The sequence below is a fragment of the Ailuropoda melanoleuca genome, chromosome 3 (assembly GCF_002007445.2).
Source record: "Ailuropoda melanoleuca isolate Jingjing chromosome 3, ASM200744v2, whole genome shotgun sequence".
Taxonomy (NCBI): domain Eukaryota; kingdom Metazoa; phylum Chordata; class Mammalia; order Carnivora; family Ursidae; genus Ailuropoda; species Ailuropoda melanoleuca.
In genome coordinates this window covers 48,744,083-48,760,134 of record NC_048220.1, presented here as the reverse complement: position 1 = coordinate 48,760,134, position 16,052 = coordinate 48,744,083, and the positions used below count along the sequence as shown (strand labels likewise).

At 35.7% G+C, this 16,052-nt stretch overlaps 1 protein-coding gene across 3 annotated transcripts in view; it reads right to left on the bottom strand.

Moving 5' to 3' along the window:
- The window catches only part of TNPO1 (transportin 1), a 92,099-nt gene that overhangs the window by 38,607 nt on the left and 37,440 nt on the right, over window positions 1-16,052 (bottom strand). For all 3 annotated transcript variants that reach the window (XM_011227605.3, XM_034656342.1, XM_011227606.3), the window contains exons 3-6: window positions 13,243-13,318; window positions 8,805-8,954; window positions 5,628-5,734; window positions 4,005-4,138 (exon numbers count right to left, since the gene is read on the bottom strand). In XM_011227605.3, the coding sequence (XP_011225907.1) occupies window positions 4,005-4,138; window positions 5,628-5,734; window positions 8,805-8,954; window positions 13,243-13,318 (467 nt within the window). The remainder of the gene's footprint in view (window positions 1-4,004; window positions 4,139-5,627; window positions 5,735-8,804; window positions 8,955-13,242; window positions 13,319-16,052) is intronic.

The window sequence follows — 16,052 nt, the reverse complement described above, 5'->3', positions numbered from 1 at the left end:
GGTTCCAGAGCATTACATTAGTACTTCTCTTAAAGTGTAAACTGTCGGAAAGGACACGTGCACATTTTTAATAGTGGATACCTCTGAAGAGTGGGAAGATGGATGGAGGCATAATGGAAATTTATTTTATATACCTACATATTTTAAAATAATGGCTAATTTATTCCTTTTAAAACTAAAGATGAGGAAAAGTCTATAGTCTTTGTGTTCAGACATAGCCAATTCAACTCCACAGCAATGCCTAATGGCACTACCTTTAAAAATACACCCCTAAGCCAATCACTTCTTCCCTAGTCCAAACCATAATTTCCTATCCGGATTACTCCAACAGCTCTAACTGGTTTCCTGACTTCCACTATACCAAACCCCACTACAACTTTTTAGACACACATGAATAACATCACATTATACCCTTGTTCAGATTGTTCCAAAAACACACAATCTGGGGCGCCTGGGTGGCTCAGTCGTTAAGCGTCTGCCTTCGACTCAGGGCGTGATCCCAGCATTACGGGATCGAGCCCCACATCAGGCTCCTTCGCTGGAAGCCTGTTTCTTCCTCTCCCACTCCCCCTGCTTGTGTTCCCCCTCTCACTGGCTGTCTCTATCTCTGTCAAATAAATAAATAAAATCCTAAAAAAAAACCCCACACAATCTACTTTTCCTACAAAAGATCAAATGGTATTATAAGACCTCTGTGGCAGCTCATCCCCCACCCCCCAAACACAACCTTTTAAAGTATAAAATCATTCTTAGCTCATGTTATGGGCTGAATTTGGCCCCATGGGCCACAGTTTGCGGACTACTGGCCTAGACATTCCACTATAATGCAGTTACTCCTACTCTCCTAACTTCATTTCTTACTGGGATACTAAGTTTTCTTCTGTCACTGTAAAAGGCTTGTCCCTAATTCTAGGACCTTTATATTTGCTGTTCCCTGTCTTGTATGTCCTTCTTCTTGACCTTTCAAAGATTTGCAACTTTACTTTGTTCAGGGTCTCTGCACAAATGTTACCTTTACAGAAAACCTTCTATACTGTATTCTATATACAATATCTGTATATTCAACTCTGTATTGTAACCCCTTATTCTCATTATTTTTCCACAGTATTCATCATGAAATTATTTCGTTTGTCCTATCTGCCTTTTCTGATAACCCAAGAGAAAAAGATGAAAGAAAAAGGTACTACAGTCAATAAACCTATGACAAGATAGATGTTCAACATGACTAATGACAGGAAAACCATCAAATTCATAATGAAAAACAATTTTATATCTATTTGGCAAAAATTAAAATACATGACAATACTGAATGCTGTGCACTCAGAGAATCTTGTGCTTTGTTAATAGAAAGTATAAACTGATGCAACCACCCTGGAAAACTTCAGTGTTCTTTCCTTGTTATTTGCCTTATGTCCCAGAAATTACTCCCCAAAGATTTTACGTCTTCCTGGAGAAACTCTTGCAAATAGACAAACACTGACAAGCAAATAAATGCTTTCAGTAGCACTATCCCCAACAGCAAATACCTGGAAGCCACCCAAACGCGGGGGNGGGGGGGGGGGGGGGGGGGGGGGTAGTTAGGAGTACAAACATGAATAAATTGTATAATCATCATGCCAAACAGTATACAGTAGTCAAAACAAATAAACCATAATGACAAAATATGGATGAATCTTAGAAATGTAATATTAAATTTAAAAAGCTGCCAAGGATTAAATTCATTACATATTTTTTATGAAGTTAAAAACAAAGACATACACATACAGACATGCATTTTACATATATATGCAATACATTTATTTTTTAGGGACGCCTGGGTGGCTCAGCTGGTTAAGCGTCTGCCTTCGGCTCAGGTCATGATCCCAGGGATCAAGTCCCACATCGGGCTCCCTGCTCAGTGGGAAGCCTACTGCTCCCCCTGCTTGTGGGCTCACGTACTCAATCTCTGACAAATAAATAATATCTTTAAAAAAAATTATTTTTAACAATGCAAGGGAAGGAAAAAGTTGGGATTAGATGTGGGCTGTTGTCATCAAGACCTTAGCTTTTGTTTTAGGTGGTAGATTTGAGTGATTATTAAAAATAACTAACTAAAAAAAAATGGAAGTGGGCCGTGATGAGAACGTCATGAGCTAAAAATCATAACACAACTTTGTGTACCTCTGGTATGATTTAAAAAATAAAATGGCTCTAATTTTTCAATTGCTCTGTCATGTGATAGATAAAACTACATTCCTTTTCCTCATTCTATAGTTTCAAAGTTCGATAGTTATTAAGATGGAAAAGCATTTTTTAAGAGTACACAGGAATTATCAGTTAAGCTGTATAAATAAGATATTAAATAACACAGAATAAAAATCCTATAAAGATGGAGTTTAGTGTATTGCTAAAATACACAGCAGATACATTTACCCAAATATAAATGAAGAAAGATGTTTAATGGTATGTGGAACAGATTCTGAAATGGGTAATAATGAACATTCACTGAATAGAAACATTTCTGTATTACTAAACTCTACCTAGTTAAGTTTAAACAAATGACCAGCTACAAAAATGTATTAAAATTACAAAAAACTTTTACGTCTAGCAATGGTATACCAATTGCCAGGAATATGTTTTTTGTACTTTTTTCTTTTACTTGCTAAGAAGCGGTCACAAAAAAATGAGTTTCTTAGAAGTAACATATGCAAATTACCACACTTTCTTTCATCACCTTAGTTCAAAGATTAAAAGACAACTTCCTAGGGAACAGGAACTCTATCTAGTTAACTATTTCGGGAAGAGTAACATTTTATTTTGAAAATATTACTACTTATTTGCATGACACTACCATAAATGAGCATCTGTTAAGTTTCCTGAGAACAACACTGCATTAAATACGACTTAAGACAAAAACTAAAATTAAATCGAAATAAAAGAAAAAGAACTAAATACAGCATTTAGGCAGGAAGAAGATTCCTGATTACCCTCTGGTCACACTGTTCAAACCATAATCCTTTGAATACAGATTGGAATCTTGGAGTAAACTCCAAAGAACATCTAAACTAACAGTTACAGCATATGCATTAAAGTTCATGCTGTTGGATGGGTATCCTTAAATAACTGCATCCAGAATCCTGCATACTACACTTTAAATAGTAATATGGTTTTTGAGCATTCTACATAAAAGCACGAAGCACTGACAACTGGAACAACAAAAATCAAAACGACTAACAATCAGAAGAGCAATGTCTTTTCCACAGTAATAATAAACAAAAGACAAGTTAGATTAAAACATGTAACTGGAGAAGAGGGAAAAAAAGTATGGCAATTTGGGGGAACTTCTGGTGTAGTTGCAGACAGGAGTACTTTAACAGTGTGAAAGCATCATGATAATTATAGCTTGATTTAACAGCAGATGATAAATTAGTCAAAAGTTAATTTAATATTTAAATATAGTATTTCAACAACTATATGCTAGGCCCAGTTCAAGAAACTAGGGATATACAGGAAAACAAAGCAGGCCAAAGTTAACTTCTGGCCAAGTAGGCCCACTGATTTTAGAGTGTACTCAAAAATCCTTCTACCTTCGTGCTCAAAACGTTTTTAATTAGATGCAAAACTCTTAATCTAAAATGACTAAATAATCCAGATGTCCTATTGGATGAATTTGATACCTGTGCTTGGCAAGCTCCATAAATTAAAACAAAAACAACACAACCACCACAACCTCAAACACAATGAATTTCAGCCTTACACAAAGGACCTTAAAAGCATGCCTGTTAATCATTACAAATGTAATTAACCTTATAGAAGGTGGAGAACAATCCTGTGGAATAAAAATTTCATCAGAGAAAGTTAACATTTCATGGGTTTTGCCATTAAAGGATTAAATTTCAACTACTGAAGTCCACCTTCATGGAACAACATTATCTTTTGCCAATCACAAAAGTATTAGGTAACACAAAATAAGAGTGGTCAGGCTTAGAGTTTAGGAATTAATTCCATATTGGCTACATAGATACCTTATTTTTGGACTACTGTGCTTGAAAAACTGTAAAAATTTGGGGATCATGATGTTGAGAGGACGATCTAACACATCACTATCTAAAATCTCAGCAGAATCTTCACAGATCTTCTGAAGGGCACCAAATGCTCCCTGTGAAAGACATTTACATTATTAGAATTAATTAAAAATGAAGCCATTTTAATAGCAAATTGAGGAATACTGACTAATTTGTATGAATTAATGTTCTCAGCCCACATAAAATACTGTCTCATAAAATCCATAAACTTAGTCATCAATTTAAAGACAGAAATCATTATGCCACTAAGTTATCTAAAATCTCAGTTTAAATATAATGGTACATTTTTATCTTAGCAATATTCTGGTTGGCAGAGACTGCAATAAAAAAGCTAACTTCCTGCAAAATATTCTTGTTAATTTTAAGTCAGAAAGAAGTCTTAATATCATTTAAAAATTATTTATACATAAACCATTCACTGGATAATGGTGACAAAATCAGTTAAAAGGGCAGAAAATTCAAATTAGCAACTATTTCCCTATAACCATTTTCACACCGAAGGGGCTAACCTAAAGCAACCTACTAATTACCTCAAACATCTAATTTACTGCTTGTAATTCCACCAGCGGCAGAAACCTGGTGCTTATTTTCATGGTACAGTTAATTGAAGAATACTTTTCTCTTTGAAATGTGACTTAGGTAGAAGCTCCATAATTTCATGATTACTGCAGTTTTAATTTTTTATTCTTGGTAAGTGCTTGTTTTTTAAAGTTTTGATCTCCTTTCCTGTTATTACCACTATATCAAAGCACAATTTAAATTTTAATCAACTCTTACTCAGTGGTTGAATACTATTATTATTTTAGTTTATCTGTAATCTTAGTGTATTTCTAAGGTGTTATTGGGAAATGTATTTATGAGAAAGTAAGATTTTTTTTTTTTTTTAGGGAGGGAGTAGTGTAACTTTAAAGACCTCATTGCTCCCCCCCCCCCCACCCCATCCCTCCTTTTCCCTCTTTCAGATCTGGCAACAAACTGCCAAGTCAAAAGACCACTTGAAATTTTCTGTTAGGTTATTCCTTTAAAGAGGCAAAATACCTAAAACGGTTTCCATTCAAAACAGATTTCTACACAAACTAGAGGCCTGGTAATTAAAGATATAATTAAAAGTACTCATAAACAGTGAGAAATCCATAGACTCTCTTTCCCACATGGAAAGGTTGCTATTGATCAGTGGCAAACAGGAGATTATAATTACTACGTGATTAAAGCTAGATTACATATACTTTAGCCATGTCACAAATAAGAGGCACAAAAACAATTTAGAGAAGGCAAAAAAGTGCTCATGGTAGGTAAATATAAGCCTATCTTCGAAAAACACCACATTAATGGATTAACTAATTATAATTCCTTGTAGCAATTATAGTAAAGAGGCTTTATAACTTAATAGTCCTTATAGAAAACAGTAAGATAAATGGTCACTAATATAAAATAAGAGGGTAACTTGAGGCTTTCAAGTTTTTGAAGTTGTACGTTTCAGAGAAATTATCTTTTCCAAATGTTACAAATACACAACATGACAAGAAAAATAGAGAAGAAAATATAAGAAGCAAATTTCTTTACCTCACAAGTGTTGTAATCTTCAGAATCCAATAGGCTACAGAGTTTTGGTAGGAGGTCAGGCCAATTCTGCAATTCTCCCTTGGAAGCTATGGTTGTAATCAAAATACCTTAAAAGAAAACACCTATCTTTAGGAAATCTGACTGCATTATGTTAGACACTGCCATGTGAATGCATACATGCACACACATTCATTTATATGACCCAAATCAGCCCAGGACCTCCAAACCACATAAATAATAACATTCACCAAGGACCCCCTTTTCACCACAACATATCTGTAGAAAAACCACAGCATAAATTGAAGGTTTCTATCTTGTTTTCCAACACTTTACCCTTTTTTTTGTACTTTTAACAATTATCTATATGAAAAGACTAAAACTTGCTCTTTTCCAACAATAACAACAGTTCCACTCAATTAAAATTATGGTCAACCCTTGAACAATGTTGGGGGGAGGGTTAGGGTGCTGGTCCCCCCAATCGAAAATTGACATAACTGCTAACTCCTTAAAACTTAACAGCCTACTGCTAAACTGCAAGCCTCAATGACAACATAGTTGATTAACAAATTTTGTGTACTACATGTATTTTATACAGTTTTTACAATAAAGTAAGCTAGAGAAAGATAATGTTATTAAAATTATAATGCAAATATATTTATTGTATCTCCTGAAAAATCAAGTCCGCATATAAGCAGACCCACGCAGTTCAAACCTGTATCATTCAAGGGTCAAACATGTTCCTACTTTACAGAAATTGTACATAAAAGAGTAGAAAGAAAATAAAAACATTAACAGTGCTTATCACTGGGTGATGAGTATGAGTCTGTTAGTTTTTAGCAAAAATACATAAAGCTAAAATCAACTCTCTGACCTAAGCTAGGATGGATCACAGCCACGGACCAAGGTAGGGAGAATGAAAGATGAGCCATCAATGGATAACAATCCTGTGTGCAACAGCCCCTCTGGTGTGGAAAGACCCACACACTCCTCCACCAGTTCCCACTTACAAGATCAAGGATAAATCACTGGCAAGGTGATCCTGGATCTTGGAGGGTCACATGCTCACTGATCATGTCACTCAGACTAGATTGTTTCAACTGTGTTGTGTAACTTAATTGTGATATTATACAAATACGTAACAGAAAAGTTCTGTATTAAAACAAACACCAGTAATAACACAAAGGTTTTGTGTTAATGTTTTCCTCTGCCTTAGCAAGTTTAACATGAGTAAGATAATATACTTTGTTTGATGATTATAGACCTTTTAGTACCATAATTAAGATCTGTATAAACTCTGACAGTAGGTAAATTACATGTACTCTAAACTTCAAAATACTAATTTGTAGAAGTGGAAAAAAAAAGAGAAAGTGTTCTCTTGTTATTTTGAGAATTCAGTGAGATATGCAAACAAAATGCCAGCCCGGTGGCATACAGTAAATGATCAATGATTATTACTAAACAGCAAATTCTACTTGTTTGTGTGCAGAAATTGTTTTTGAATTTTCCACGGTTTTGAGAAGGTTGCTCCCAGTGGCAAGGAGCTAAAAAAAGCATGAATTTGTTGGTCAATATGTACGACGCACTAAAAAAAAAAAAAAAAAAAAACTAAATTGCATGGGAAGTCAATGGATTGATAGCATTTTTAAGATATAACTAAGATCAAAAAACATCAAGGCCAACGGTAGAGCTGCTCCATCTTGCCAATTATTCTCTCCTGAAGTTAAAATTTTAAGAATGGGGGGGGGGAAGCAAGCTTTGGATCTGCCTAAAGAAAACTAAGGATGTCTTAAAAACGAGCAGTACAAAAATTAAATGCCAAGCTACAACCTGGCATTAACGGACTGATGACATTACTTCTGCCAAAAGGGCAATAGAGAATGTTGATAGACCAACAAATTCAAATATAACTGACCCATATAATTTCATCCACTCCCCCAAAAATCTTTTTCCCATATATAAACATGTATATAAACACACATAAAGGATAGTCACTAAAACAATATAATTACAAACCAACTATATACTCTTTAACAGGAGAAACAATTTTACATTTGTCCAATGGATTACCACAGTCAACAAAATGCCTTTTCAAATAAACTTCCTTAGCAAGATTCCTAATACGTACTGTTAAGATTAAAAATATTTAAGAAGTCTGGCATATGCTCACCATTCTTTTTTTACCAGTGTCAAGAGTTGCAGAGTATTAGGAAGGTATATTAGCGTCCATCAGAAAAAACCAGGAATTCCCTTTTCTCAAATCACAAATGCCCCCCATCCACCCCATTTCAGTGTTAATAATGGCAGTATTTAAGAAGTGTATATTTTGAGAGAAGTCACAGAGCCTTTGCTTTTTCAGGTAGAAGATGAACTGGGTACTTTTCAAACCCACCATGAGACAAAAAATACAAAAGTAAAGAACTTTCAATGAAAATGATTTAATCATTATGGAGGTTGTTAACTGACTTCCATTCAGCCAACCTGCCAAACAGAAGCTTTCTGGGTCCTCATAAAATTTAGCTGCTTAAAGACCCAAGGCATACTGAATGCTGCCCATTAGTAGGCCACTCTTCAGTCCTCCTATGTCTGCTTCCATGAATGCTATTACCAATAGTCAGTTGTGTTTACGCCCAAACTTATTTATACCAGCTATTATAATTAAACATTTTAATTCAATATTACGTAAACTGGTATTTCTTTTACTCAAGTTGAACACTCTGAAAAGACTAAAAATTTGCTGTACTGAGATACAGACAAGGCAAATATTAAAAACTAGGGTAGAAAATAGTAAAACCTAAGGTCCTATTCTTACCTTGTTTTACGAAGTGTTCTTTCCATGTAAAGAAAGTAAAACTGGAAATTATATCCCATGTATTACACAAGAAAGATAGTAAGGAATTCAAAGAAAAGGCAGTAGTCTTAAATTATATCATTTGTTAATGTCCCACTTTAATGAATGTTGATTAAACAACTACCAGTGACTCTGGTCTCACTAATTAAGGGATTTTACTACAATAATGAACATTATTTCCAAAGCATTTGAAAGTAGCAATGAAAAACTCCCCTCCTCACTCACAATTCATGAAATGGATGACAAAAATTCCTATGAGAATAGTCTATCATCTCAAAAAACCCAGTTACAAACCAGATAAACAAAACTACTATAAAAATATAACTTACCTACAGTGGCTCTAATCAAAGGAGAGGAATCACCAATATTGTTTAAACATTCACTCTTAATAAAGTCTGTCACACCATTTGGGAAGTTCTGAAAATGTGCTTTCACGTTATTCTTCAAAATGAGACCACTCAATGATCTTGTGGGTTCGTCTGTAATAAGACAGTATTACTGACTTTAAAAGTAGTTTTCATTTCAAAATATATAAGAACAGTAACTTTTAAAATACTTATATTTGAAAATTGATTGCAACATTCCAGTAATTTTGCTATAACCAGGAAAAAGGAAAAAAAAGTATCATAAATGATTATCGAAAGATTAGTTCCATGATTTGTAGTTCAGAGTTTCTCAACCTTGGCATTATTGACATTCTGGGGCACATAATTCTTTGTCGGGTGTTGTCCTGTGCATCCTATGATGTTTTGCAGTCTCACTGGCTATAGATGCCAGTATCACCTTCCCAAGCTGTGACAACAAAAATGTTTCCAGATAACGTCTGGACTGTTGGGAGGGATGGCATGGGTGGCAACGTGGGGGCACCAAATTGCACCTGGTTGAGAACCACTGACTTAGTTTAAGAGTTAATTTAGTTTATATATGGCCACTGTACTCAAGCTTTATTGGAACCTGATATAAATATCAAATTACAGATCTGAAAGTATTAGTCACTAAAAATATCCTATGAAAAAATTAAGTGGACAAAGAATATATGGGATCACCTTCACATACAAATAACTGACGTTCATTTATGTTTTTCACTTGACTCTGAGCTAAAAAAAAAAAAGTAAAACAGTTTTAAAATTTCCAGAAGTTAAAAAAAATTTACATAAAAAATTTAGTCCATAGATGGATATTAATAATTTTTTAAGAAGAATTTAATACTAGTAAAATGTAACTGATGCCTTACCAATTGACATCACCACCAGTATTAACAATAGTTAATATCTTCTGAATGCTTATTAGGTACTAAACACTGCTAAGTGCATTCCAAATACTGTGCTTTTAATCCTCACAACCTCAGGAGACAGGAGTTATTATCTCCACTGCACAAATGAAGAAACTGAGGGCTCTGCCAAAGTCACACAAGGCTATTAAGTGGGGAAGCCAAAATATGAACCTCAGGAGTCTGGCTCCAGCCTAGACTTCGATGCACGCTACAGCATCATCCCCTGCAAAAGACTGGACGACATGAAGAGCTGGGGTGCTAAACAGAACATGTTATTACAGCACTACTGTTTTACACATGCTACTTAAAAAAACAGAATACTCTGAGCTTGGTCTGGTTTGCAGTATGCTCCCATAGTCTGACTGGCACTGAACAGTCCAGGGTGACGCACACCGAGGGGCAAAAGGGTAGCAGTTTCTCTGCACAGAACCCCGTTCAGGCCATCGCAGCAATATACGCTCAAACCTTTTATGTCACTGTTTAAAAACTTCTTTCTGGTTTCAATTACAACCCATTCCAATGAATAACTTACAATGAAACAAAAACAGTTCTAAATTCTCTTGCAAGTTTAAAAATGGCCATAAAATAAATGAACAGCCAGATATTTAACTTCAAGCAATAATCCTTTTGTCTAAGTTAGCCCTTAATAATTCAGTCATAATTTTATCCTAAATGGCATGTATTTGTTTATAACAAATAATCACTACTGTTTTTATAATAAATGCTGTAAGATGAAGAGTTTTAATAAGTCACAAAGAAATGGTTTAATATTAAAAAGTATTTTATATTAAAATATTTACTTTAGTTAAGGTAAAACATATCCTGTCCTAAATCCAAAGAGCCACCAACCATTTACTTTTTAAAAAAACATTAAGGCTTTACTTTATTGGACCTCAATTTGCTGTTAGATGAGCTTATCTCTGAGGTCTCTTCCAGATCTAAAATTTTACTCCATGATTCAGTGTAAACAAATTCACAAGAGGATGGTGAACAGATTACTAAATAAGCATTTCTATTTAAAGATGTCATGTATGTTCCTTCACTAATACGATGACCCCAATGCCAGTTTTTTTTTTAAATAGAAAACTAGACACAGTAAACTCGTATCCCAAATAAGACACAAGAAGAAATATTAACTGTTACACAAATGTTAAGCTACTACTACTACGTCCTTTGAGAAATGGTGACTAATGAATAGGAGGTAGTTACACCCAACCTCTCTTGCTATTTGAATTCTATGTTCGCTTTTATTTTTTTTTTAAAGATTATTTATTTATTTATTTGACAGAGAGAGAGAGACAGCCAGTGAGAAAGGGAACACAAGCAGGGGTGGTTGGAGGGGAAGAAGCAGGCTCCCAGTGGAGGAGCCCGATGTGGGGCTCGATCCCAGAACACCCGGATCACGCCCTGAGCTGAAGGCAGATGCTCAACGACTGAGCCACCCAGGTGCCCCTATGTTCGCTTTTAAAAAATACTTCCTACTCTTACATCCCCAAAAAGCTTCAAGAAAGAGTATAATATTCTAACAACTTTTAATATTTGGAATTTAGGATGTGCACACTGACATGAGAGAGTGGAAAGTAAGTCTAACATTTTCAAGTAAAACAATTAGTTTAGAAAAATTCATTTACTAAAGTTCTTTAAAAAATGAGTAACACTGATTAGTATGTGGGAAAAATAAAATTTCTATATTAAGAAACAAAGTATCAAGTATATTTAACAAACTAAGAATATTAATTGCTGAATTTAAATATATGCTGAAGGAATTTCTAGTTTCTTAAAATCTAGAATTAGAAAGTTCTGAAGTTTCCACTACACCCCTTAATCACAAATCAAAATCCCTAAAATTAACTAGAATATTTAAAATTATTAAAAACAAATCACTGTAGCGCATAAATTATCAAAATCTTAATAAATACAAAATTAATGAGGGGTGCCTGGGTGGCTCACTCAGCTGAACGGCTGATACTTGATTTCAGCTCAGGTCATGATCTCAGGGTCCTGGAATCAAGCCCTGGGTGGTCAGCAGGAAGTATGCCTGAAGATTCTCCCTCCCTCTTTCCCTTTGCCGCTCCCCCCCAATTCCTGCACAGGGCGCTCTCTAAAGTAAACAAATAGGGGCGCCTGGGTGGCTCAGTCCTTGGGCGTCTGCCTTTGGCTCAGGGTGTGATCCCAGCATTCTGGGGTCGAGCCCCACATCGCGCTTCTCCGCTGGGACCCTGCTTCTTCCTCTCCTACTCCCCCTGCTTCTGTTCCCTCTCTCGCTGGCTGTCTCTCTGTCAAATAAATGAATAAAATCTTAAAAAAAAATAAAATAAAATAAACGAATAACTCTTAAAAAAAAGATTAGTGAGATTTTTATTACACATTAAGGCCACAACCCCCTAGAGCCTTGGAGATGAACCCTTACAGATGGTCTGGTAGTCTAACACAGGCATTATGTAGCTGAAAAAAACAAGACAGGTGAATCTGTCAATGTCTAAAACTTGCTTCCCAACTCCAAGTGCCCTTGTGTTTTTTTTTTTAACTAATTGCTCTATGGCTTCTGAAACACTAATCACTGAACAGGGTATAATGTTTTCATTTAGAGGCCAACCAGGTACTCAATAGTATTTTAGTGCTTTTTGTGTGTCTGACAATGTTCCAGGAAGGGAATCTTCAATACTCAAATAACTCTATGAAGAACACCTCTCACTACAATGTAAGTTCCATGAGGACAGAGATTCTTATTTTGTTTACTTTACTGCCCCTGAGCCTGGAAATGAAGTGGTGCTCAACAAATATTTGTGAAATGAATGAAGTCTACTGGGACACATGACCTGTATTAGAAACAAATGACCAAACCATTTAAAAAAATAAAATTAGTTTAAAAATAAATAAATAAAACTAGTTTTCAGGCTTTGAAGTGCCATAAAAATAATTTAAGACTATTGCAGAAGAACGGTTAATGAAAAAAATTTCATTATACTGTTCAGTATACTGTTAGAAGTTCAAAAAAAATCACAAAAGTTTACGAAGAGAATGATCCCATATTTTAGTTAAATTTTAAAATAGTGTATAGCCATAGAAGACTGAAGAATTAATCAGGACTAATAATAATAATTCTCTCTGGGCGACAGGACTATAAGTGATTTTTCATTTTGGTTATATGAACTTTGAACTGCTTACTCTGAACCCACATATACTTAATTAGTAAATCCTACATTCAATCTGTGTATTAAACCAATCTTTAGGACATTCATGCACAAGAATTCAAGCAAAACACCAAAGCAGACTTTGCAACACTCTTTTCATTCACAAAATATGAGGGAATTTGTTATAGAATATTAATAACCTAATGTTTATTAATCATCTAAATACTTAGACTTAAGTCTCTGCTCATTCCATATGTAAAGCAATGGTTACTATAAAATGCAAACCTTTGAAATGAGAGTTAACTCTCAGCCTGTTTTAATAGGTTTCCAAGTTATTTTACCAATATAAACCTTACTTACCTTCAGATTTTAATTTTGTAAGAACAAAAATCAGGTAGTTGTTAAAATCTGGATATTGATTGAGTTGTTCCAGTTTCTAGAACAAACAGTAGTTAAGGAAACTTCTCAATGTAATCTAAGGAAAAAATTAAGCATTTTTAATCTAAAATCAAGAATCCCTTTTGTGATGTTTTTAATTTTGCATTTTTTTCTTAAGAAGAATAAAAGTATCTTATTAAAACCATCAATACACTATTCCAAGAACACACTAATGATTATGTTAAATCTCTTAGGTGCTTAATGGCTGAAATATTAAACTTAATACTTTACATCAACTATATTCATTACAACATAAGCCAAGTTCCACCTTCAGAATGCTCAACATAGCAAAAAAAACCCCCAAACCCTTTTCAAAACCGAATTTTTGATTTATTTAAACTTTAAAAACATTAATCAGAAGGGTATTCAGGTATAAAAATAATGACAAAAATGAAAAGCATTCCAAAGAAATGAAAGGAGGTCTTTAAAAATCATTTAGAGAAATTAACTCTATAAAAGTGCTTTTACAAGACTCGTTTGTTCTACAGAGTTCAAAAACTGACTATAAAATGCCACTTATACACAAGTCTATGTATCAAGTCTTATATTACATAAGATCAGTATGAAATTATTGAATTGCAATAGTTCTACTATTGACCCCCCCCAAGATCCAACATTTCTAGTGACTTAATTTTGCAGGTATTTCATTCTGTTGGCAGTCAACAGTAACATATGTTCTATTATATCTTTCTTCACACCCTCTTAACCTCTAATATTCTAATACTGTGTTTTATTAAACAGAGATATTCAAATGTTTTTACTGAGATCTAATTTTTTTTTAAATTAAACCCACAGTAGGAACTCTAGGTACGTTGCATTAGTTATTTATTGCATACTAGAATACCCTCAATAGTGGTCAGAACGTAAATGAACTAGCAAAAGATGTTCTCTAGAAAATTTCCAAAGTCTACTTTCTTTGACCAAGAAAAACCCAGTGGTTTCTTTAGTGAATGGCCAATATTAACAAGCTGATGTGCTAATTTTTCATGAATACTTTTTTTTTTAAAGATTTTATTTATTTATTTGACAGAGATAGAGACAGCCAGCGAGAGAGGAACACAAGCAGGGGGAGTGGGAGAGGAAGAAGCAGGCTCATAGCGGAGGAGCCTGATGTGGGGCTCGATCCCATAACGCCAGGATCACGCCCTGAGCCGAAGGCAGACCCTTAACCGCTGTGCCACCCAGGCGCCCCTTTCTTGAATACTTTCTGATAAGATTTACTTTCTTACAACTTGGGCCATCTATCCACATTACTAATAGTCTTGCAAAAGGTGCTCAAGCCTATACAAAAACAACAATAAAATAAATTCTTTCCTAACAACACACAAAGAGAACAAAGTCATCCATCATCAGGCACTTCAAAAATATAAAAGCAATGTGTATTTTTAAATACTGTTCGCCTACTGAAATTTAATTTGTTCCTTACGTAGATGCATACTATGCTCCAGGCACACACAATAAACTGTAAAATTGATTGTCAGCCCAAGCACAGTACCAGGCATATAAAGGGTATTTAACTGAATAAATACATACCAAAACAGGAAATAATGATATACAGTGCTATAGAAGAAATTACAAGGTGGTTATGGGCTTGGCTAACTTAAGAAATAACTGTGTCATACAATTACCTGTAATTCATTAAATATCAACTTCTATCATTCCTACCGCTTTGGTAACACAAAGTAAGACTGGGCTACAGCAAGGTTTCCGATACAAGGTTCCACACACCCCAAAGCTACTATCCTTACCTCAGTACTAGCAGCATTATCCCCTCCCGTTTTAAATGAGCAGTGTATTAACCAAGAAGCTACGTACTTCCTCACCTATTTAAAGTTTTAACTTAGAGCAATGCAGTACTTCTTCGACTTCAGAACTTACTTACCACTTTCTCACGGAATTGTATGTAACTTCACCTTTACAGTGTATTATATTCAAATAAGGCCAAACTAAAGAGCTTATTTACCAAATTCTACAGTTTTGCTCTTCACTAACAATAAGAATCAAATTGTTTCTGCAAAAACAGCAGACTTTAAAGTTTTTTTTTTTAAAGGAATTCTTTAGCCTCAAAGTAACAGGGATAAAAAACTTAATCATGACTGGGTGAGTGAATTTGTCTCCTTAACCGTATCCAATAAGAACTTTTATTTGTCCACCGTTCAGGGCACCAGAGAGAGCACACACAGCAGAGGTTTTAGTGCTTCTTTTAACCTTTTCGGTCTCTAAAACCGTAGCAATACGACCGCTACCCCAGCAAACTCGGTAAACACGGAGTAACAGAATAGTCTGCCTTTGAGCCAAAAAGACTATTTCACTCGGAAGCCAGGAAGCCTGCAACAGGTGTGAGCAAGAGCAGCCTCGGGGTGAGAGGCCTGAGACCCCCCACTTGTAGGTCTCCAGCACTTTTATTGCCAGGGTCTCGAAGAAACTCCAGGCCCAACGGGGCGGCAGTTTAAACCCCGCGCCAGCTCCACCCCATTTCTGGCCGGACGCTCGGCCGGTGAGCTCCGTCTCGCACACAGCGCCCTCCACCCAGACTCTCGCTCGGCCCGCCGCCCCCTTGGCCCGCCGCGCATTGTGTGGGGCTGGGGTCCGCGCCGCACCCGTGCCGCGCCCGCCCGCCCGCACCGCTCTCCACCCCATGGGCAGGTCAGCGGTGGGCGGGCGGGGACGTGGCGGCCCGGCGGGCGCACATGTCACGATCGCGGGCGGCGGCCGGGAGCCCCCGCCTCCCG